Source organism: Takifugu flavidus, chromosome 3 (genome assembly GCF_003711565.1).
Source record: "Takifugu flavidus isolate HTHZ2018 chromosome 3, ASM371156v2, whole genome shotgun sequence".
Classification (NCBI taxonomy): Eukaryota; Metazoa; Chordata; class Actinopteri; order Tetraodontiformes; family Tetraodontidae; genus Takifugu; species Takifugu flavidus.
In genome coordinates, this window is record NC_079522.1 from 12,009,893 (window position 1) to 12,035,217 (window position 25,325).

General features: G+C 46.2%; 1 protein-coding gene across 3 annotated transcripts in view; it reads right to left on the reverse strand.

The window, feature by feature from the left end:
• LOC130522539 (receptor tyrosine-protein kinase erbB-4-like) overlaps positions 1-25,325 on the reverse strand; it is a 161,769-nt gene that overhangs the window by 24,949 nt on the left and 111,495 nt on the right. For all 3 annotated transcript variants that reach the window (XM_057027027.1, XM_057027028.1, XM_057027025.1), the window contains exons 9-19: positions 24,426-24,552; positions 24,157-24,230; positions 23,055-23,145; positions 22,291-22,496; positions 21,173-21,305; positions 17,653-17,746; positions 15,873-16,027; positions 13,766-13,810; positions 11,782-11,914; positions 2,775-2,897; positions 2,134-2,232 (exon numbers count right to left, since the gene is read on the reverse strand). In XM_057027027.1, the coding sequence (XP_056883007.1) occupies positions 2,134-2,232; positions 2,775-2,897; positions 11,782-11,914; positions 13,766-13,810; positions 15,873-16,027; positions 17,653-17,746; positions 21,173-21,305; positions 22,291-22,496; positions 23,055-23,145; positions 24,157-24,230; positions 24,426-24,552 (1,280 nt within the window). The remainder of the gene's footprint in view (positions 1-2,133; positions 2,233-2,774; positions 2,898-11,781; positions 11,915-13,765; positions 13,811-15,872; positions 16,028-17,652; positions 17,747-21,172; positions 21,306-22,290; positions 22,497-23,054; positions 23,146-24,156; positions 24,231-24,425; positions 24,553-25,325) is intronic.

Below are 25,325 nucleotides of genomic sequence, written 5' to 3' on the forward strand. Positions count from 1 at the left end.
TTATTGGCGCGGCCGGTACCCGCGGCCGGGCGTCGGGAAGCGCGGCGGCTGCACTTGGAGTCATTGCTTAAAAACACTTCAACTCATCTCCTCTTGCCTCTCTCTCATTTGCACACACTCTTGGCTGCTCTCTAAAACACTCACACTCGCAAGTACTCAAGGACATGCTCTCTCCCTCCCTTGCCATCTTGGCATTCGTCGGGCGGTGGGTCCTGGGGCCAGCTGATAGATAGCTAAGGTGCTGTTTTAAATTTAGATGCTGAAAAACGAGCTCAGAGGCAAAACAGTGGAGGTGTGAGTCAATTAATTTGAAAAGGAGGGAGTGGGGAGGGGCGCAGGCCATCAGGTGGTTTGATTTAAACTGAGCCTGTTGGTCCTTAGTAACACCACTACATCTCCACTTCATAACCCCCCCACAACATTGCACATCTGCAGCCTCCTCTACAGACTCAAGAGGGAGTGAAGGAGAAGTGCAGAGCAGAGGGAAGGAAAGAAAGCTCTTGTTCCCACTTTGAGATCGCAAAAGACCCAACTTGTAAACTGTGTCGAGCTAAAGTCTTTTTCAAGCTTTTCTAGTCTCAAGTTTTCATAGGACTGTGTTTTGTGTGTGTGTGTGTGTATTTCTCTCATTTCCCTGAGCCCTGACCTCCATTATTCCCGGATGACCCTGTCTTCCTATATTGAAACTAGCGCGCACTCACTCACACACACACACACACACACACACACACAACACACACACACACAGACACACGCACGCGTGCATACATGGAAAAACAGTGTCCCCAGGTCCTGACCCAAAACATAACCTGAACCCAATTCTATATTTAACTGCAAATTAGGTCTACAACCCTCCATCTGGCCCTAACATTGTGAGGACCAGCCAAAATGTCCCCACCCACCAGAAAAATGTCCACATAAAGCTTAATGCATTATAGCACGCATAATAACACGTGCACGCTAACCTCCTAGTAAAACACAGCACATTTAAAGACATATGCATAAAGGTGGTCACCATCTCACTGGGATGGAGCCTTTAACATACACAGCAGATAATCAATTTGTATATTCACGTTTGTGTGTGGAGAAACCCTCCTCCAGAGAGGTGCTGCCTGCCTGCTGGAGCTTTTTGCATTAAAGTCTGTGGTTTTGCATTTGTACGCATTTGTGCGTCTGAAATTTTCCAAGAATGTTTGGAGCCGGCACTCCAGTGGATAGTTTCCCAGTGGCGAGGCGTGCGCCTGCCTTTAGATTGCTGTTTAACAAGCCGGCAGACAGAGCATATTGGCTCTGGATGGACAGAGACTCTCCGCTGGGAGAGACGGGGGCAGAGAGGGAAGTGTGGTGGGAAGATGCAGGGACACAGGGACGGGAGCGGAAACAGGAAAGCTAAGACGCACAAGCGGGTTCCTTTCTGGTTGATGTGAACTGAGATGGCTGGATTAACATAAATTAGTATCGCCCCCTACAGGCTGCATCGTGTCGTCCATCTTGCCGTGCAGGTTGTGAGGACGGGTTGCTAATGCAGCGGACACGCATTTCGGCAGCGGACGGCGCGTTAACAAAACGCTCCATTCAAACGCCATAAATGTTTGGACTCATCTGAGTGTGTGTGAGCTCTTTGAAGGCAGCGGCGCTGAGACGCGGCGGGGCCAAACAAGATTAATTCTCTGCTGAATTTCTCTGTCCGCAAATTTAATTTGAGAGCCACAACGAAGATGTGTGGCTGTTGACAGACACTGGGAATGAAGGAATCTTAATCTAAAAAGATTAATGGGCTGACACCAAGCAACCACTGGGTGTGGTACACACAGAGGGACACGTAGGAGACTTTAAATTTGTCCAACCAGGTCGGCCTGCCTAGAGATGACGTGCAAGAAGCAAAACAAATACAAGAAATGGAAAACTTTGCGGCAACCTCCTTTTCTGTAGTGTCGCTCATCAACAAGCTCTGCTTTTAATAGGGCCTCGTTCAATACTGGCTCAATTTACAGCGTCTGTGTCTGACGGCAGCCTCGTAACTATTTACCACCCACAACGCCACATGCTCGGCCATCCCTTTGACGAGGCCGACGCGTTATGGCCAGTGTAGAGACCAGAGCGGGCCCACGCTGTGGCCGTATAGATACTCACGTCCATGAACTCCACGTTGGCTTTGGGGCCTGTAGCCTCGTTGAGGATTTTAATGGCGACGGGAATCTTCACCGTCTCACCTTCGGGAACCCAGATGCCCTGAAATGCACAAGCAATCATCATAAATGCGCTGCTGTCTCTATAAACATGTCCACACTGGGACCCTCATCACGGCGATGGGTAAAATCGTGTTTAATGGCGTCCTCAAAATAGTCCCCTGCGAGTCAGTGCCTCTGTAAACCGCATTCTCAGGGTCAATATGTCTGAAAAACTAAATCGCTTCCCGCTAATGTTAGCTAAATGGAAGTGTCTTTTCCAGCAGGGAGCTCTGGACCATAATAAACCCATAAATTGATAGATGGCTGTATGTGCATATTAATTAGAGTTGTAAAATCAAACAGGCCCATCAATATCGCAAATGTGAGGAATTTTAATGGTGCTGGTAGAAAACGCCATATTTATTCAGCGAGTTTGAATCACGTTGCCAAGGGCGGCGATATTGGCAAGCAGGGAGCTTCTCCGCCATGTCCTTGAACCTTTTCTCAGCTCAAAACTGTCTGGAAACACTGCTACATTAAATAGAATGTTCTTTCCATTGTCATGTTTGGGTCATCCCATGTGAAGCGTACGCCCAAACCCACCTTATAGACGGTTCCAAAAGCGCCCGAACCCAGAATCTTCACTCTTTTCAGTTCCGTCTCCTTCAGGATCCGTAGCTGAGCTTGGTTAGGGGCCGTCCCACTGGGGGTCAGGGGCTCCACCAGCTGACAAAACAAACACGATTCATGGTGGTGATGGTTTCAGATCTGGTTCCGGTGGCAGCTCGCTCGGAAAACATCAAAAGTTCAGCTTGGCATCACGTTCCTTATCAAGTGCACCTGCTAAACCTCTAGTCCAGTGGTCCCCAAACTACGGCCCGTGGGCCGGATACGGCCCCCCTCCACATTTGGTCCGGCCCCCTGAACAATACCAGAAAGCATTTTAATTTTTTTTCATATATGTGTATTTGTATTTGATAATAAAGTTGGACTTTAGAGACTGCTCATATGAGTCATTTAAGTAAGAGATTCTGCTCTGACAACTAAGCTGAACTTGGAACTTGAACAGAAAGTTTATGTTCCATGGACTATTTTTATGTGAAGAAATCAGAGAGGGTTATTTGGTTATTATTTATTTCATTAATAGTGTTATTATTTATTTCCTGACTTTTGTTCTGTGAAGAATCCAGAAAGGGTTATTTGATTGTGCTTTCTTGAAAACAATAAATTGTTACGTTTAGGCACTCCTGCAATCCTCACACTTTTTCTGTTACAAACTGACCCCGGCCCCTTATCAGAGAAGGGAAAAGTTATGTGGCCCTCACAGGAAAAAAGTTTGGGGACCCCTGCTTTAGTCCAAAACTATTTTTTTAACCATTTTTATTGTACTATGACACATTATGTCTTACAATAAACAGCCAATACCTGTTTATTGGATTAATGACTAAAGATGAATCTGTTTGGACTGACCACGCGTGTGAGAACGTGCATGAAACAGGCATCTGCACCATGATTTCGTGGTGAGAACAGTTCTAACTGTACAAGGCAAAAAAAGAGAGAGAGAGGTGCGATACCAAATGATAAAAGTAGGCAAAACTAGCAGCCGTCCTGTCCTGATTATTGCTATTTTGAAAAAAAAGAAATAGACCCCATTTATGAAAAACAAATGATTCTGGGTTGTGAGCAGCGAAGTTCTTGTCAGAACTGGCACCCGCAGGCCAGCACTGCAGCGCTTCCAGGCACTGAACAAATCTCAGCCTGGTGGTCGGCTGCTATCGTGCTCGACAAAGAGTCGCCGCTCACCAGCTGTGCACATAGAAAACAATTTCGATTCAAGGTTATGACAAACTTCCGCCGTGTGTCTGACTGCCAATGACAGCTGAGTCTGAACAGCATCCCAGCAGCTGGCTGGGCTGGCCGCCACATCAGCGGCCACTCAACAAAGCCGCGGCTGCTCCATATAAAGAGCAGAACCTGGCACCTGTGCACAAGCTGCCCCCCCCCCCCCCCCCCCCCCCCCCCACACACACACACACACACAGCTGAATATTTAAACACACAAACTAGACAGGCTTGCAAATATTGACGGTTCATGCTAATGACAATCAAAGCCCACACAAAGCGCACATTCGGCATCCAACCACACATACACAGACACACGTGCGCACACCTGGGTACACACAGGAAGTCAATCCCTCTAATCAATAAGTGTCTTAACGAGCCAATCAGGCTCCTCATCCGCAGCAGTTTATCAGCAATATAATCACCCAGCTCAACCACGGCCATCACACAATAAAATGGGCTCATACATCAGTCGCTTGGCCGCACGAGCACTCGTTTAATGTCACGTAAAAGTGTGCACGGGGCCGGTGACCGCGGGAAGCCACGGCTGGCTGGAGAGTGGATGATATTACACAGCAATGACACGGTGGTTAATGCTTATTATTTTGGCAGGGCCTTACGGCCCTGGGACATTGTCAGGCCTTCTGGGACATCTCCGCAAGTTAGAAGCTAGCAAGTGGCAGAAGGATAAAAAAGGAGGTGAGAAAAGAAACGATAGAACAGTGGGAGGACAGCTGAGTGATGGTGTAATAGTTCAGCGTCTACGAAAAAGCTTAGCCCCTCGTTTAGCCAATTTCGTCCTAAAATCGTATTTTCTTGAAAAGAATTACAGGATAAAGTAAGAAAAACTAATTATACCTTCATGACATGGAGGTGAACTCTCTGTGCTGCTGAGAGCTGAGCGCTTTCTCGAGGACACGCCAGGTGGAAACGCAATGAAGAATTACTTTGTTTTTTTCATTATCAATTCCAACGGTTTCCCGTTTGGTTCAGGACAACTTTCCTGGTTCCAAAACGCTCTCGTGTGACGCGTGAGTGCGTCACACGGATCACATTTATCTTGACAAGTAGCTGCTGACTAAAAGCTAATCATGATTACGTGATATTACCCTAATTCGCCTCAAAGTGAAAATTTGCATATTAACCTGCTGGGAATCAGCGAGCAGCCCCAACCTGTGGGCTGATGATGGCGCCAATGTGCCTTGAGGTACATTTTTTTCTGAACCAATCTTGGCATCATCATGAGTAGTGCGACAGAAAAGCTCCAGCTTTGGGCCTATGGCTGGTTCCTAAGGAAACCCAGTAATGAGCAGAAGGTTTGTTGGATCAGACCATCAAATGAAGTCATAAGTTACCCTGAACCACCGCGTGCCACCGGGCGACATCGCATTCATCAGTTTGGCCAAATTAACTTCAGTAACAAGAGAACAAGCAGCGGCGTCCGCGGCGAGAATCAGAACCAATCAGAAAGCGTTTGGGAGCTGCAGCTGGCGTTCTGATGGAGCGGCTGTCACGGCAGACGCTGACAGACATCAGTTGCTTCATTAGGACAAAGCCGCGCCGGCTGATGAGGGTCAGAAAGGAGAGTTAAGGAAGATGCAGGCGCCCCCTCCTCCCCACTAACAGAACCCTCATGAGCTCGCGCTCACTCCCTCACGCTCGCTGCCACTTTATTTACCAGCTAATAATTCGCTTTGCTTTTGCCAAATCAGCTTATCTGGCGTGGCAGCGCGGAGGATTCAGCAGCTTCATTGGACAAATAAGCTGCATGCTGGAGCCTTGAGCGCGAATACATTCACAGAATTACTGAGCATTGAGTGAGTAAACAATGTCCAAAAGCATGAGCTTGCGCTGCGCGCCCTTGGGCATGCACTTTAATTTTCGCATTACTCATACAATAAGAGAGCAATCTGAGAACGAAAGCTTCTGCCAAGGCTGAACAATCCCCTCCACATGTTCATTACAGGTCACAAACACTTCCCGCTCAAACTTACTCTGATAGTTAAATGTGTTTCCATCCAAAACAAATGTCTGGGATTTAGAATTCTGTGGGAGTTTGGGAGTTCAGGTTCTTACACAAGTTTTATTTAATACATCCGCCCACCAAAGATGCATTTTCATGTATACTTTGATCACCGCTGACAATACGAATGTAATGCAGAGATGAGACAGCAGCGGGACAGGTAAGCTCCAGCTGTCGGACTAAACTGTTAACGGTACACATCTAACAACATCAGAATCTATTAGTTGGGAAGAAAAGCAGCTCACATATAGCATCCAACCCGGTGACAGATATTACAACGTGTCCTCATGGACTAATTATCACACTATTCACGTACACATATGGTGGCAAAAAGCAATTTTAAAGGAAATGGTGGTTAAAGAGTGTGATGTTCCTGCGCTGGTTAAAGAACAGCCACTGGAGCAGAGGGAGCTTCATAGCTACTGTGTTGACAATTATTATAATAGTTATTATAATAATTATAAAAATAATTATATTTTTAATACATCTTTTAATACGTTATTACCGTATTAAAAGGTGCAGTCTCAGTTACCAGTGCTATTTCAGTATTGTATAACACATAAAAGAGGATTATAGGTCACGGGCATGGTAAAACATACCGGTATGCTAGCTTAAAACCTGCATGCTAAGTTTCTTCTGTATCCGAAATGGCTTTTGCGAAAAGCCGAGAAGCATTTTCAGATTTTGGAACTCGGTGCGCATTATAAGGCGCCCCGTCCATTTTGGAGAAAATTTAAGGCTTTTAAGTGCGCCTTATGATCGCAAAAATATGGTATTTTACCACAGGACGTCACCGAGCACCAAAGCTGCAGTTGCGATGGAAATTGGGGGAATCGATACCTGACAGCTGCTACCAGTAGTTTTGATTTTCTCGATATTCAGTGGTGCCGCCAAAGAAGTCTGAGGAAGCCACTGTGGTGGTTGATCCTCTTTAGACCCACATTAAAGGGGCCTTGCAGCGTATGCCCCACGTCCTGGAAGGTTCTTTATGTGGTGCTTCATACAGTTGAGGTGTTTCGTTCCATTTGACAGTCTTTATCCGCCTCTGTTCTTAAATTTGCTGCTCAGACAACATTTCTCCTTCGCCTTCACGCAGGTATGATTTTTTTTGATTGCTGTTGCGCAGGCGCCTTCCAGGACGAACAACGGGAGCTCCCCAGCAGGACCAAATCCTTCTTGCAAACCAATATGCTAACGGCAACTAAGCCGCCCAAAGCCTGAAGCGCTCACATGCTCGGCAGCTGGAAGAAGACCTGGAAGAGGGTGTGTGTATTAGTCTGACTTCATTGGACCGAGGTCAGAGTTTAAGGCCCACGGTCATGCTGCAACAGCAAAAGGACTCTGCTCTTTCTCCTGAGCGCCTGAGAAAAGCAATTTGTTTTCAGGGGCCTCTTCAGGAGAGCCCATATATGAGGCTTTTATTATATTAGACTCTGTTTTTCCTCCAAGCCCAGGGAGGCAAACATATTTCCCACTTTTGTGCACCAGTCAAGCTGCAGTTCTCTCTATCATAATCAGGGATAGAAAAAAGATGGACGACATGGCCGTGCTTAATCCCACTGTACAGAAAAGAGGCCCGAATATCCACAATGCTCTGCTCAAAGTCTCACAGACTGCAGTCAGATTAACGTCAGTCAGGGGAATGAAAACAGTCCATTTGTCCCCTCTGTCCTATTATAACCAGTCAATTTATCCTTTCTGCCGTATAACCAGTCATTTTAGCCTGTCTGTCCCAGTATAACAGTCATATTAGCCTGTCTGTCCCAGTATGAACAGTCATATTAGCCTGTCTGTCCCAGTATGAACAGTCATTTTAGCCTGTCTGTCCCAGTATGAACAGTCATATTAGCCTGTGTGTCCCAGTATGAACAGTCATATTAGCCTGTCTGTCCCATTATGAACAGTCATATTAGCCTGTCTGTCCCAGTATGAACAGTCATATTAGCCTGTGTGTCCCAGTATGAACAGTCATTTTAGCCTGTCTGTCCCAGTATGAACAGTCATATTAGCCTGTGTGTCCCAGTATGAACAGTCATATTAGCCTGTGTGTCCCAGTATGAACAGTCATATTAGCCTGTGTGTCCCAGTATGAACAGTCATTTTAGCCTGTCTGTCCCAGTATGAACAGTCATATTAGCCTGTCTGTCCCAGTATGAACAGTCATATTAGCATGTCTGTCCCAGTATGAACAGTCATATTAGCCTGTCTGTCCCAGTATGAAGAGTCATTTTAGCCTGTCTGTCCCAGTATGAACAGTCATATTAGCCTGTCTGTCCCAGTACAAACAGTCATTTTAGCCTGTCTGTCCCAGTATGAACAGTCATTTTAGCCTGTCTGTCCCAGTATGAACAGTCATATTAGCCTGTGTGTCCCAGTATGAACAGTCATATTAGCCTGTCTGTCCCAGTACAAACAGTCATTTTAGCCTGTCTGTCCCAGTATGAACAGTCATTTTAGCCTGTCTGTCCCAGTATGAACAGTCATATTAGCCTGTGTGTCCCAGTATGAGCAGTCATATTAGCCTGTCTGTCCCAGTATGAACAGTCATATTAGCCTGTGTGTCCCAGTATGAGCAGTCATTTAGCCTGTCTGTCCCAGTATGAACAGTCATTTTAGCCTGTCTGTCCCAGTATGAACAGTCATTTTAGCCTGTCTGTCCAGTATGAACGGTCATATTAGCCTGTCTGTCCCAGTATGAACAGTCATTTAGCCTGTCTGTCCCAGTATGAACAGTCATATTAGCCTGTCTGTCCCAGTTGAACTCATATTAGCCTGTCTGTCCCAGTATGAACAGTCATTTTAGCCTGTCTGTCCCAGTATGAACAGTCATATTAGCCTGTCTGTCCCAGTATGAACAGTCATTTTAGCCTGTCTGTCCCAGTATGAACAGTCATATTAGCCTGTCTGTCCCAGTATGAACAGTCATTTTAGCCTGTCTGTCCCAGTATGAACAGTCATTTTAGCCTGTCTGTCCCAGTATGAACAGTCATATTAGCCTGTCTGTCCCAGTATGAACAGTCATTTTCGCCTGTCTGTCCCAGTATGAACAGTCATTTTAGCCTGTCTGTCCAGTATGAACAGTCATTTTAGCCTGTCTGTCCCAGTATGAACAGTCATTTTAGCCTGTCTGTCCCAGTATGAACAGTCATTTAGCCTGTCTGTCCCAGTATGAACAGTCATTTTAGCCTGTCTCCCCCAGTATGAACAGTCATTTTAGCCTGTCTGCCCCAGTATGAACAGTCATATTAGCCTGTCTGTCCCAGTATGAACAGTCATATTAGCCTGTCTGCCCCAGTATGAACAGTCATATTAGCCTGTCTGTCCCAGTATGAACAGTCATTTTAGCCTGTCTCCCAGTATGAACGGTCATATTAGCCTGTCTGTCCCAGTATGAACAGTCATATTAGCCTGTCTGTCCCAGTATGAACATTTTTAAAATTTTCTTTCATAAAATTATGAAATTATAAAACTTTGCAAGTGTTTCAGGACTGTTATTTATTATTTTCAGGACTGTTATTATTTGTATTGCACCTTTCAGTGTGCTCATGGCAGGACAACAGAATATGAAATTTGATGATGTGGTGGCTTATTTATGTTGTGTTGAGGTTGAGAACTGATATCCTGAAACAGTCAGGTTTTGTTTGTCTTGTAAACATTGAAAAAAATTCCCATTCATGTTTGTTTGTGCCACACCTTTAGAAAGACAAAACAATTTTCCCACAAAATATTTCATGATAATATTTGAGAATGTGGAAAACTGTACGTGTTTCCCACCTCTATAGAGCCAATCAGATTGGTCTCTGTCCCAGTAGGACCAGTCACATTAGGACTGGCTTTTACGATCACTGCAGCCTGACACAAGGGGGCAATAAAGATCCACTGTTTCACAGAGATGTGCTTTAGTCAGCTTCTAACTCAACCTGGAATATTTCTGTAAACTGCTTCTGAGGATTCGGATTCACCGCAGAGCACGGAGGAACGTCGGTAAACTTCATTTCCTGTTCTTAGAGCCCAGACGCCCATTTTCCAACTGTGCCAGACAACATAAATCTCTCCTCCGGCTTCTCCTGCCTTGACGAGAATGTGAGAAGGACGGGATGACAACCTGAAAAGGCGACGCCACCAGCCACCGATGCTGACAGCGAGGAGCGTCTGCAAATTTCCAGACATCAGAGGGAGGAAGAGGACGTGAAGAACAGATAGAATACTACAACAATGGAGGAGTGTGTTTTGCCAGTCAAGACAGTTTAACAGCCTTCACACACGCCCTTGATATGGAAATGCGGGCTGAATGCTCGCGTCACTTTCCTGACACGGAGCATCGGAAGCATCCTCTCCAGGTCGAACAGAAGGTGTGCTGTTTCTGCAGAATCGGGGGGGTGGGATGGGATGGGGGGGAGGGGGAGGGGGTCCTTGATCCTTCACTGCCTCCAATCCCCTAATCCTGACCTCGCTCCATGACTGGTTTCCCAGGACTTGTTCAGAAAGCCACCGACACAGTTGGGAAACTTTTCCAAGCGCCGCCACGTTAGCTTCAGCTTGCTCCATAGGATTTGGTTCCAGTAAATGTAAAGGCCCCTTTTGTGTGCGCACGTATCATTCCGCCTCCCACCGTTTTCACGGTATCTGCTGACCTGCTTTTAACAGCTCATCTGTCGAACCTGCAGACCAATCTGCTCCCGGCGAAGGATTCAGCTCCATCTGATTACTGTTACACCCAATTAGGTCTCCGTGGAGCTCGGGGGAATCCATTCTGCCAGCTGGATTTCAAAATTTCCTGCTGGGGTATTGAATCAAGCCTGGCGGCGGTGGAATTTGCCCGACCTCTGGTTTAACCCTCCCCGCCTAAGCCGGTCAATCTTCGTCTGTGACAGTACATTAGCCAAACTACTTGGACTGAAGACTTCCATTCCGGTCAGGAGGCTGTCAGGGAGGAGGCCAGGTGATTAAGATGGATGCGCGTGGCTGCGAAGAGCGCGCCCCCCTCCTGCTCCGGTCTGACAGGTGTCTATAACACGGCTCCCTCTACCTGGGAATTACACTAATCCAGACCGACAGGCAGGCGGAGAGGCAGCGGCGATGCTGCGCCTGCTGGGCTGCGCCTGAGCGTTGCCAAGGTGATCAAACCAGCATAAATGCGCGCGCGTGCGCCTGCCCGTTCCACGTGTAACATAAAAACTGCCTTAAAATGAACCTTTCTCAAGGCTGGATCGATGGCTCATGGCAGATGCGCATAATTATTTCCTTTTTTTTATAAATAAACCATCTGCGCGCCACGCGGCCTGACCATGGATGGCCTGACCATGGATGGCCTGACCATGGATGGCCTGACCATGGATGCCGGGCTTGTTTGGCATCCATCTGGAAAAGTACACGCCACCTTTGGAACACAATGAAACGGGGGAAAGAGATGGGTTTGCTCGGTTCTACTCAAAAACCAAAGTTTGCCCTGCTCATTATTTAAGGCAGCGTTGCTAAAGGAGGTGCGGGATCAATAAAATTAATTACAGTGAGGTTTCTGTTGATGATAACACACCGCAAAGCGATCCTTAATTAATTATGGAGCTACAAATGCAACACTTCATCCTTCTCTCTGGAATGGATCCTTTCACCAATGAGCTCAAGGCTACCGTCACAAAAAGACCTTCACTAACCATCATTTCCTCCTCAAATCAATTGGAGAGAAGTCAAATAAAATGGGCCCATGGCCACGTGACCCGTTCGGGTCAGAGGTGACCTCCTCACCTCTGTCTCCAGGAACCGCCGCAGGGCCCTCTTCTTCTTGATGCTTTTGCGGCGCACGTAAACGGCCACGCTGAGCGCCAGGATGACGATAATGAACAGGCCCCCGATGACGCCAGCTGCTATCAGCGGCGTCCTGCAGAGGAGGAGAGAAACGACATTAACGTCGCTGAAACATTAGGAAAGACCGGCGACGCCTCCGAGACGGCGGATCCTCCAACCTGCTGCTACACCCATTTTTGTTTTTTTTATTTTTTATTGCGACCAAATACGACGCTGCGAATAAGAACGGAGGCAAATTTGGTATCGCGGCGGCTTTTTTCAGGCTGCGATAATGATGAGCTCCAGAAAGAGGGAATTTTACATTTACTGCAGCCGGATGCATCAAAAGAACAAAGGCGTCCTCGACTCTCCCAGAACAAAGGTGCTCGGCTTTTGCAGCTCTTTATAGAAATGTCTTATGTGCCGATGTAACCGAGCATAACGATGTACGCTAGTGCTGTAGCGACCTACGGGTGAACGAGGGCTTTGCTGCAGCCTCGATGGCAGCAGACTGTTGTTTTAAATAGAAAATGTTGTTCTATGAATGATTCCTTTTTTTAAAAAAAAAACTTTTATGCTAATGTAGCAGGGCGACTAATGTTATCGCTTCGTTATTTCCCTTCTTTTGTTCGCCTCGGTCAGCTATTAAACAGGCTGATGTTTTTTTATTTTGCTATTTAGCAGCAAAGGGAAAAAAAGTGCTGGATTCATTTCCATTATTGTGTTTTCAAATAAGTCAGTGAGTCCATGTGAGCTTGGTTAGAGGGAATCTTTTGTACTTTTGCTGCAGAAGCTACAACCTGAACCATGTATTTGTCTTGTATCTGTGGGTTTAGCTGTTTTCTGTGTTTCAGACCCGCATTTCTACCCACGCAGATACGTCAGAAAGAGAAACAGAACAGAATTGTCAGTACAGAGGCTTCATTTACGTGCTGGACTGAATGGCCACAGTGAAACTTGACTAAAAACGACTCGTGGGTCGCATCAGAAGGTGTGAACTAGAATGAACTGATCATGAATTCTCAATTCACAAACTTATATTTTCGGTTCCTATCCCGCTATTCCTGCGCTCGCCTTGCAAAATGTCCGTTCTTGTTCCTTTTTCCAAGACAACCACGTAGAAAATGACACCTGCTCGAAGCATTAAACTCTATCATTTAACAGAGCCGTTAGCAGCTAATGGAAGACTCGTGCACCACGCGGCTACGGTGGCAGGAATGTGCCGCGGCGTTCGCCGTATCGATTGCGATGAGGCGGAGGAAGATTTGAAATTTACAAAGAGGCTGCAGGTTTTTTTCGACATAATGAGATATACAGCCATGTGGTGAATAGTAATGCGAAGCTTTGCAGTCATTAGGTTGAGGGAGGGGAGACGGAAGGGGACAAACAAGCCTAGAAGAAGAACGGCATGAGGCGAAAAAAGAGAGATCAAAAAGAACAAAGCAGAAGATGAGGAAAGGAATAAAGGAACAGGCAGCAGGACCGGCGCTCGGACTCCTCGGACCAGGGGAATGACTTAACTGAACTTTTCACTTCACATGGACCTAAAAACTTTGTTAATGTGTTTATGCTGAATCCAAATCTATTCATCTCTTGAATTTGAAGTGTAAAGAGTCAAGTTGTGTCTAAAATGCACAACGTTCTATCTTAAAGGGGTCTGCAGGGGGTTGCAGAAAACAGGTCTGCAAAAAAAAAGTTTAGATTGAAAGGTAAATACAACCCTGTGTCTTCCGGTTCATGCTATGTCGTGTTTAAGCTAACTAGGACGTGTAAAAGAGTTTATGTAGCTTATAAAGAATTTCAATCAAACTTCTTGGATCTTGTGTGCATCATTTTCCCCAACATCTTCCATTAAAAACAAATATTAACAACAATTACAAAGAAGAGTTAGATGATATCGTTGGGTAATAATCCCACATTCCACGTTTCCATGGTGAGGTCTTACCTGTCCATCATGCCAACACAATCTTGCAGTCTCGGCCCGACGCACCTGTGGGGGAGACGAGTTAGAGAGATCTTCCGTTAAATCGAAGGCAGGTTATGAGTAAATCTGGCGTCGCCTCTCTTCCATCGTCCTCATTGATGACAGTGGGAGCATCCAGGAATACTAGACTGATAGTTTCCCCGATGATTTCTGTCCTGCACTTCATTTACAATTATTAAGAAGATTGTTGGGAATTATCTAGGTTGATTAGCCACAGTGTCAGCAAAGGAACACAAGGAAGTTAATGTTTTATGTTATTTTTTATGTACAATGTCTCATGGTACTGGCCTATATGCTATGCTATGCTATGCTATAGTAGTCGACAGTTACTGTTGAAAGATGAAAAAGTTGTGTGTTTAGTTTATGACCTCTCTTCATTAATGTGTGTTTTGGGTGTGTTCCAAGGTTTCCCCAGTAGGAGCTGCTTGCCGCATCATTATGGAATATGTGTCAATCCCGCCAATCAATCAATCAATGGCCATCAGTCGATTCTCTTGACATTTCATGGACCATTTTTGATTCTCAGGATGACAAAGTGCTAGGTTTGTTTTTTTTCTAATATCAGACAATTCCGTTTTCAAGGGACAGTTGGCAATCCCAGCTCCATGAATGAAGGGGGCTGAAGAGCCGGATGCTAACAGGATAGCCGCCGTTGATCGCTGTTCTAGCTCGTATCGCAAACAAATGGGGGAGCAAATCAGCAGCGCATCGGATCTTCAAATTTAAATCAGATGACATTTGGAGCCTCTCCAACGTCGCTTTGTTGTCAATTACATGCTGCGCCAACAGCTAATTAGGGAGCGGAGTTTGACGTACGTGAGCCTCATGAGCACAGAAACTGGTTGTAGCCCTCTGGGCTGATCGCTGCCGTACCATCATATCAAAAGAAGTATTTGTAGTTTATACAACCCCTGCGTGTCTGCAAGGGGGATTTTGTGATCTGTGCCTTGGCTTCATTTACCGTCCAGTCTCAAATAGTCGGCAGTCAGTATCAGGAAAAGCATGATGGAAACGTTGCCACGGCGATGATGGATGAAGCGAGCCCGCCACTGTGCCCGTTTGGTGAAAGCTGGCGTGAGAAGATTTAGCAGCTCTCATCTATCTTCTTTTCAGTGTCAGCTGGTTTATTTCAAATCCATTTTGTTGCACCTTCTACGTCTCACGCCTCCATCAGGCGGGCGCTTCTGTGGCTGTAAGCGAGACTTAAAGTGGCGCTGCAGTAAAACAAAAGCACCCCAACTTGGATCACAGCTCCAGCTTGACTGGTTGCTCAAGTTTACTCCCGAATACTAAGAAACAGTCGCTTGGTATGGTTTAAATTTCAGCCTTATTTACATTTTCTTGAGTTGTAAAATGCTAATCCAGGTGTGATTTCCAATGATTCCAAAACGCTGCTCTCTGATTTGGTGAGTATCTGTCAACTGATTTACTTCCTGATGTCTCTCTTCCTCTCAGGCATCACAGTTTGCAAACTTTCCTCCTCGTTGCCCTTATCTTACTTTTTGTTTGTCCATCTCCTGATTCATATCTTCCCCTGAGCTGCTGTCGCTTCATTCTGAACTGGTCTGTGCTCTGAACGGCCTCGTGGGTCAAAGTCTCCTGCAGCCACCGAAGGGACACCAGAAACCAGCCCGGTTGCACCAAACAGCACACGCACAAACGCTGCCTGTCATTTTTTGGTGTTTGAACACAGCATTTCAACAGGGCAGAACAGATCAGGGGGTGATGGCACCTGTGCGTGTGCTAGCCCCATGCTAGCCACGTGATTACCTGCCTGATGCTACTTGACTAGCTTCAAAGTGTCGATCCTCTCAATGCAAATGCGAATATTTCATAAAACACGTACTTATGTTGTGTAATGCCTTTTACAAGATGGGATATGTGATCCATGGGGACGGGATCAAAAGAAAGCCGCAGCAAAGTCTCCGTGTGCTGCAACATTTTCACTGGTTAAAAGCATCACCCAGAGGTCGCTTCAGGATGATGAAGCCAAGCAAACACTTGAAAGGTCTCCACTAATTTTGATACACAGGCACACATCTCTGTGACGCGGAAGCCCTCCACTTACCCCTGGGTGCAGTTGGCGTGGCATGGATGACACTCGTTGTTGGCCTTGGCGTACTTGAAGATGAAACTGTTGGCGCCCTGCAGCCCGTCGGGGCATTTCTCCACACAGTTCGGTCCATCTTTGAAGTGACGACATTTCACACATTGGTCTGGGCCCTGAGAGAAGGATGGAGGGGAGGAGGAGGAGGACGGGGAGTGAGTGAAGCCAAAGAGGTGGAGGGCGGGGTATAGCAGTTAGCAAGATGGAAGGGGTTAGCACAGACAGAGAGAGGTGCATGATGGGAAAAGAGGGGTGAGTGGGGGAAACAAAGTGAAACGGGATTCAAAGAAAAGCAGAGTCGCAGAGGCACAGAATCAAATTCAAACTTGCTGAAATGTGTCAATTTGCTGAGTGGGAAGAGCTAAAACAGAGCTGCGTGATGGATATCCCGCTGGGGGAACCTGCCGAGAGCCTCGCGTGTGGCGGGCTGTTAAAATCGGCAAAACGCGAAAGGAATCGGGTCAAAGCGCAGCGGCTGCAGCAGTAAAACAGAGGAGCGCGCGTAGGCGTCTCAGTGCGTGAGACAGAGACGAGGACGGGAGTCGATGATCAACAAGTCGGAGTTTCTGTTAATGCGCACGAGCCTCCCGTGATCCAAATGTGGTGTAGAAAGGATGGTTTTCTCCACCCTGTTGCTGAGCGCAGCCGCAGCGAGGTGATGGACGGACGCTCAGCCTGGCGCATTCAGACGCACGCTCCATCAATAAACATTATTTTCATTTTGCATGGCCGTGCGTGTCTCTGGGCAGCGCGGCATACAGATGTCAAAACGCATTCAAGCGTGTCCACGCACACCGTGTGCATGTGTATTCCGGGTGCGGGAGCGCCCGTGGGTGATTGACTCCGGTGTTATTTACTGGTCAACTGTGACCAGCATCTCAACGCGCTGACGCCGCGGCGCATCCTTGAGGAGCTCCTCTCTCACTCCTCCTGCCTGTCTCTCGCTCTCCGTCTCTGGAGATCATTAAAGGTTACTCACGCAATTTGCAAATTGCATTGAAAAAAAAAGGAAAAAAGATCATGCAGCACTTTAAGTCCGACTGTGAAAGTGCCAATCATACAGTGGGTACAGAAAGGATTCAGACCCTCATGAATCTTTCCCTGTTTCTGATGAAGCTTCATGTGAAAATCAAAGGAATTCGTTTTTTACCTCATCAGGCTGCGCTCGGTACCCCACCAGGCCAGCCCGAACCCAGAATTTAAGAATATTTCACAAAGTAATTAAAAAAAAAAATCAAAAGCAAAACATCACATGCACGCAGGTGTTCAGAGTCTGGTATTCAGGTGCCGTCCATTTCGTTTGTTCAGCTCTGAGATGGTTCTCCATCTTCATCAAAGTCCATCCATGTTGGCTTAAATGGATCGGACCTGATTTAGGGCACACGCCTGTCTAAGTAATGTTGTCCAGCTTCTTGTCGTCAGTTATCATGTGAGAGAGGTTTGGGTCAGCCAGGACTCTTCCTCCAGCTGGAATGAACAGTCGGAGGAGGAGAGTGCTGGTCTGAGAGGTTAGTATGAGCCCAAAGATCATTCTGACTGAGCTCAACAACCAGAAACTGGGCTCTATGGCAGAGTGGACCAACGGCACCCGAATGACCGACATGAGTTTGAACACGTTGGGACTTCCAGACCTCACATGCACCAACATTTACACCCTCTAACAGACCCCAGCTTAGCTTCTTCAGCTCCACTGAACAAGATGGTGCGTTTCTAGATGGGACATGTGGCGGGAGGTTCTCACCTGGCCGAGACACGTCAGGGCGTTTCCATCCATCCTCTCGCACTGGCTGTCACACTCCAAACACACGGATCCATTGGCAAATTCACGCGCTTCCCTGGAAGAGACAGACCGGGAGTGTTTCCACTTTGGATTAGTAATGTGGAGTCTTCGGGCAGAAGGAGCTCCACCTACAGAAACCTCCAACAAAGAGGCTCAGGCATCTCTGAGGGCACCTGGTCAAGTTAAACCCTTAAAATATGAACTGAGGAGGATCACAACTAAAATAAGTCAGAGGAAATTAGAGGAATGAATGGATGAAGAACCATGGGGTGCGGCGAGCTTTGGGCCGACTCCACGGGCGCGCAGGTTGACCCTTAAAGTGCACAGGTGTATGTGGCCGTGACTCTGCGTGTTCTTGTGTGTGTCAGAGCCGTATATTCCGCCTGGCCTCTCTGCGAGCAGAGGACGGCTGCTGTCAATAAAAGCTGCTGCCGATAAAACCACTTTTCACATCAGAAGGATCGATGAGGCCAACAGGCAGGACAAACATCCTCCGCCGAGGCTTTGCCCCGGTGCAAATCCGGTAACGAGAGTGACTGTGTGTCCGTCTGCTTCCACTCCGTAGGCTGCCTGGCTAGAAATGTGGGCGGAGACTTTGCTTCGTGACCGCCAGTGGACTGATGCTGTCAGAAATTACTCTGCATTTGCATGGGTTGAATATTGATCGGACGAATCTCTAAGCACTTCTAAAGGCTGCAAATAAAGCCGCTTTAGAGTGCAAACTCATCAAAGGGCAGGAAAAGTGTGGAGGAGGAGGGGTTCCCACACGTTCCTGGTCCACAGCCTTCATGTCAAAGCATTTTTTTTGAATGGGCCTCGTGGTTCTTTCCATTCACAGTGGTTCATCTCAAAGATCCAGACACAGAATCCCTCTACTGATCTACTCACTGGCTTCCTCCTTACATTCATCACCAGTCTTTTATTCCCAGTTTCAAAATAAATTAGATTTCTCTCCTGGAAACTCCGTCCAGGGGACTCCTTTAGAAAAGGAAGCAGGCAGAGGAGAGACAGCTCTTTTGTTGGTTGAGAGGGGTAAAAAAACATACATGGAAGAGAATAGGTGAGAGACAAAGGCCTCAGCAGTAGCGCTCTCTGGGGTCATTTCTATTCCTTTAAAGCAGTTTCATCCTGATTGCCTCCCCATCGCAGCTGGAGGGGTGTTCCCAGATCCCACTGGAGAACAGTCTGCTGGGATTAGCCTTGTTTCAGTAGGATTGTGGGCGCTTCAGACCTCCAAACCTCGAACCAAATGCGGAACGGCCGACCCCCTGGTACAACGTTGTAATTAAAGACTTTAACTGCCTTCCTAATCCGCTTCCTCACCCCTCCCCAAACCCCCGTTAACCGCCATCTTAGATGCTTCCTTCCCTCTCACTCCAATGCTCCTCCTTTGTTTTATTCAACAGACGGAGGAACTAAAGGGAATTAGCGCCTTCCCTCATTAAGAATGGAGGCATACGAGGGCCAGCCGAAGGATCTTTGCGTTTAATGAGCTAACGCTAAATTTTGTGGAGAAGCAGAATAATCAACAGCAACAGGGAAAACTGCCAGCAGGTAAAACACTGATCAATATTGCTGGGAGACACCGAGTTCCATCATGCCTGCATACTGTAATGCAAAAAAAGATAAACGTTTTTAATTTCACTTTTCAAAGTTGGATGAGTTGACAATAATCAGTACCTGCAAGTAAAATTAGGAGAGCGTGGAGAGTGTGGAAACCTTTACTTGTGGTTCATATAGTTGTAGCTATGCTTTTCCACATGCAATATGCATGTCAAGTGCATTGATGTGTGTTGAAGTCCCAGGTCGTCTGACTGGTGATAGTGATGATTCTGAACTCACCACCTTTCTGCAAAGGTTCACATTATCAAAGGTGCCGAATATCAAGCCTACTGCTGTTTTTTGTTTCTTTTTTAAGTGTGAAGATTTAACAGGAGCATCTGGAGGCAAAGGCAGGCCTGGTTTAGCTGAACACACAGCTCCTATGGATCTTCAATGCAAGTTGAGGATATGAAATGTTGTCAGATGAACAGCTAAAGTATTAGCTTCAGGGATTAGATTTCTAACAGAAGACCAGCCAATGGCCTACTTTTCCAGATCAGGCCTGGAATTTAAACACGGCTCACAGGTAATGAGCAACAAAAAAATAAATTTCTTGAATTGCATCATTAGACCCCTATAATGAGCGACAGGATAATGAACAATTGCCTACAAACCTGTGAGAGGGAGATTTGGGAAAAATTGCGAGGCCAACACTTCAATAACAGCGATGTGTCATCTGTCAAGTATATATTTGGCTCTGGGACTCAGCCAATAGTGGCTCTTTACAGCAGGTAACCTTTAAATTCTGCCTGTTTTACAGTAAGACCTGAGCCTGCTGAATGCTAATGCATCACAGCGACGGGCTGTAGCTACAGTGCAGGAAGCCAGCACGATTCAGCTAGCGCCTGCTCATGCCTCTTCCTCAGCAGTCTTCTTCAAAGCGCTCGCTGTGAGCTGTTTTTCCCGGCAACTTCAAAGCTTCCCTCCTACAAACTGCGCTGGGAAAAGACCGGCAATAAGTCAATATGACCGAGGGTTTTCCTCGCTCGTGACCCCTCTCTGGCACACGCGCGTGCGCTCTCTCCTCTCTGGGGAAAAAAAGCGTGGCCTTGGCATCACGGCTCAAAAAAGTCCTATTTATGCTTTGGCGGGCTCTTTTTCCCGAGTTGTCGTTGACAACATCTCGTCATTCATTCAGAAGCAGCACCAAAGCCTCGGTGATGAAGTGTGGGCAGGTCGGTGGTGATCCGTTTGATGTGCTTCTGAAGCAATGACCAGAATGCAATTACTCCCACTGAGCTTACAACAGCCACCAGTCCATCTCAAGAGCGAGCCATCTCCAAGCTCAGAGCAGTAAGCAGTCCAATCTGACAGCCCAAACTGGCAATTTACAATCAAACACTTAATTATAACAATATAGTTTAATTGATTTTCGGTGATGGGTGACATTTTCTACTCTCTGCTCCTTTAATGTTCAGGCCTTCCTGTTTAAATTCCTGGTTCTGCTTATTACATTTTTGCTAAATGGTTATTGGACTGTCATGTTAGAGAGCCCCTGAGAACAGCACGACTTCATTCTAGCACATGAAAATTGTAAAAATTGATTGTAGTTCATGAGAAATGTCTCAAAATTGTTTTACAAACAATTTACTGGCCATAGCGGGACGTGAGAAGGGCAGACTGGCTAATTTGCATGTTAAATCTAAAATTGTTGAGAATACAAATCTCCGTATATTATGGGCCAAAAAGAAATTCCATTATTTTTGAGTCTGTCCACAAAACGCAGGACATAATTAGATCCTCTGGCAAAATAAAGAAATGTCATTTCTTATTTTGGCTCATTTGTGACTTTAAATTTGTGCCAGTTGATTTGAGGCTAACTGTCAGCGTCGTTCCTCGATTGTACACACAGGAAACGTTTGTGGGACGGACCACTCACCGTTCAAAAAGGTTGCAGGACTCAACACAGGAGCGACCCCGCTTAAAATAGCGACAGGAGAGACACTGGTCTGGCCCCGGACCCCAGCACCCTTCCTCTGAACACATCCGATCACACACCATTTGAAGCTGACCTGTGAACAACACGACACACACTGATCAACATTACGGAAGTGTTGTGCGGTCAGCCAGTAAAAGTGTGTGTGCAAACAGCCGTGTTGCCATATATCCGGGCTGACGAGCTGTGTGAGCAAACATCGGTATTCCCCACACCACCCCTAGCAGAACTCTGAGCCCCGTTTCCAGTTGAACCCACAACAATCAATATTCTTCATTGGGCTCAGCATGTCCTCCATCCGGTGAGTGACAACCACGTCCCCGGGAGTGTCACCCGGCAGGGGCCTGAGCCCTTTGTCAACAGCCGAGCAGTCAATGCCAGACGGAGGAGGGAGCCTAATGAAGAGGCCTGTGTAAGACCCTATCTATCGATTTTGAACACGCCGACACACAACACTCATTAACTGGCTAACGATATCAACAGCAGTCTGGTCGGCTCAAAAAAACTGCCGCCGCTCGCGTCTTTGTTCTCCAGTCGTTGCAACAGAGCTGCAATGGAATAAGACAAAGACGGGGCAAATCACCGACAAAACTGCCTGGCCATGATGAGGGGCCAATAGAACAAAGCAGATCAAAGGTCAAACTGATGGATTCCTGGAATCACAGCACCATCTCCGATGATACACAACACTGGTCCTGATATTCAGTTTTCACATGAAAGGCGAAACAGCTGGATTGAAATTACAAAAGAAAACTGTAGCTAATGCATCACTTGCCCTGTATCTCCGCCTCTATTGGAAAACCCAGAGGTTATTCATCTAATTGCTTGGGGCATGTTTCTTCTGTTGGTCCCTTCATCCTATTCTGGAATGGAATTCTTTTTTTCTATAACTTTTAGTTTCCTATAACTTTTGCTGACCGGATCTGTAACCATAGTGGAAACATCAATTTTCCATCCATATCCCAGGTATTTTTTGTAGATTTAGTGATAATAGAGAAATGAATGAATTAATCAGTTGGGTTTTGGCTAAAATTCCTCAACTCCGAGTTGGATTTACTTACTGCATTCCTTCGGATCACGGTTGTTACCGATGAGGACTTTCTGGTTTGATGTCCTAAAGAGCGACGTCCAGTTTACGGTGTTGTAGAAGCACAAGCCGCTGTTGTTGAAAATGTACACGTTCCCGGCACTGATTTCGTCCAGCGACTGGAACTTGAATGAAGAGATCCAGCGTTGCTTCAGAATCAGCAGCGAGATACCGCTAATGCTGGAGAAGAAAAAGATGAGATCGTGACAAGAGAAAAGGGCGAAGTAGGGCAGAGAAGGAAGGGGTTGGGAAAGGAAGAGGAGGTCAGGAAATGGGCAAGAATCAGGGAGACAAAGGGGGAGAACTACATGAAGAATTTCAAACAGAAATGGGGAAATGTGGGACAGAGAGAACAAAAGGCTGAAAAAAGAGGACATGAAGGTTGTGGGATGAAGCTTTGCTGAGTTATCGGTTCATCACTGGCATTTAGAAAATAAGGTTTGATGTCCTTCGACTAGCTGCTAACAGAGATCCAACGCTTGTAAGTGAACAGAGAATCTGTCATCAAAACGAGGCCAATCAAAGCTGCACAAACTTTCTCTCTATCTCTGTTCTGAAAAACACAAGCCAGAGCATTATTAGCTGCAACAGAAGTGGAACATGTATGGAAAAAAGAGGAAAGATCCCAATATTTGCGAACACGGTGGGATCATCTGCATATAGTAAGGGGATTGGTCAGCATATGTTTACGTGTAAAGTTGAAGAAATTCGATGTGATTGGGTTTCATCACAACTCACCTATAAAGGGACCGACCTCCAATCGTTGCCAGGTTGGAAAAAACAGCCAGATCTGTCATGTTCTGTGGCCAGGCCTGAATGTTCAGATAACCTAAAGAGGTTTCATCCAGACACAATGTGTAAATTACAGCTTGATTGTATTTTTTTTTTTCTTCCGTGAGGACCAGAATTAGATTAGATTAAAGTGCACTTGTAGGGCTAGAATAGTCCCATTTACCGTGATAATAACCAATCTGCTCCTGAAGAAAGCTGAGAGCTGCCACATCCATACTTAAAATCTGCTAAAGACATTTTCTGGTCCCACATTAACGAAATGCTAAATAATCCCTTATCACCGAACAAATTTAGAATTCACCAGACTAGCTGCAGTTAGCCACTGTTGTAATGCCGGACATCACATTCCCACATTCAGATTTTTGTCACTCAAGACTAAGGGTCGTAGGTTCACATGGTGATTGATTCCTGAGGTCTAGAGACCCTTAAACGAGTTGATTCAAAGGCTGAGATGGTGAGTCCAAAGCAGTTTTCATCAGGCAGAAAGAAAAAACCTTCAAAACCAAAGCATGATCACTCAAACAGATGAACAGCAAAAACGTAAACAAGGACAACGGCTTTAAAAGTCCTTCTACCTTTGCTCACGCAATCATTTTATTTCACCAAGAAAATAGACTGATTTTTTTTAAAAACATACCTAAAAGAAAATTCCTCAAGTAGGAGCACGTTCATGAGGGATAATGTATGCTAATTTAAAAAAATGGATTTAATATTCTGCGCAGTCTGTCCGATTGCACATGCCCTTAATGATAGATTATATCCAATCTGGATCTGTGGGAATGATATTAAGGGGACAGAGCAGGAAATGGCTGGGAACGAACAGCCATTGCTCTCTCATTGCTGAGGTTTTCATGATGAAAATGCAACCTCACCCCATTAGCCGTTTGGCTTAACGGTGTGTGGCACTTTAATAGGACAAAAGAGGTTTGGAGATGAAGGGTTGTTTATCCCAGAAGGCCTGTAATAGTCACTAAATAAATACACACACAGGATCGGCATAAAAGACGCTTTTCTTCATTTAGGTGTTTTAAAGGAGACGCCACCTCACCTGTAATCTCTCTCACAGTGCGGAACACGTTCAGGCGCTCTGGGTCCAGGGGTCCGATATTGTGATACATGTCCCTGGTTTCAAATACACACAGTTGAGACAAACAGGAAATTGAATAACATCTTCGAGCAAGTTCATAAAATATGTCCTCAGGGACTGACAGTGTGTGGCTGAAGGCAGCGTGGAGAAAGACCAGGTTAGCCAGTGGAACGATGCCAGACGGTGATTTACCCACGCTAAATTTCCCCCAGACCCTCGCCGTCACTCACCCTTTAATTCCAGTGATGAGGAAAATCAGGTTGCCGTTGATTTTGGTGCAGTTGACGAATTTGTCAATGTTGCTTGCGTCCACCGTCTGAGCTGTCTGCAGGCTGCCCGTCCCGATGCCATCGCACACTGGCGGAATAAGTGCTAATGTTATTATCTAAACAGCTAACTTGCATATTCAAAGTGACCTTGTGGGGCAGAAACTGAGAAGAGCCATTCGTCACTTTCAGTATTTGTCCTCTCGTATAAAAAAAATATAGCCATTCTGTGGGTGCCTAGGCGAGGCCGCGGCCCTCCTTCATGCACTGGGGTTCTCTTGATGAAAGCACGGGCCAATCCACAGCCAATTCCTCTCTATAATGAATTCATTACATCTGCATTAATTAAAGCAGCGCTCTAATGTGAGCCAAGTCTTTCTGACATAGGCAGAGGGTATGATGAATAAGGCTTGCATTAAGTGGCGTAACCAGTATTTGATGGTGATTTATACCAGCCAATTCCATATCTGAAATGTTAATTTGTTATCATTTCCCACAGTTCCTTGGGCTATCCCTCATTAACCCCTCCCCACTGCGTGACGGTGTAATCAAGAGATTAACCAATCAATGGATGCCAGAGCCCGTACGTGGAGCCGGATGGAAACACGTAACGTCCCGCAAGAAGGGCGGATCGGTTCCCTTTGTGGGAGCCGTGTGATGAAGAAGTTCATACTCTGCACTGAGGATGTAACATTTAAATTAGAGAAGTCTTCCAAGAACCATTTTCAGTTGATAAACACCTGCCGGGGTCCAACACACGCCCTTTGGTTTGCACTATTTGTGGTGTCCAACCTCCGATATGCAGCGAGTTAACGCCGGATCGCGTTGGCAGCAGTGGTAGGAGAAAAGTGCAAAGGAATAATT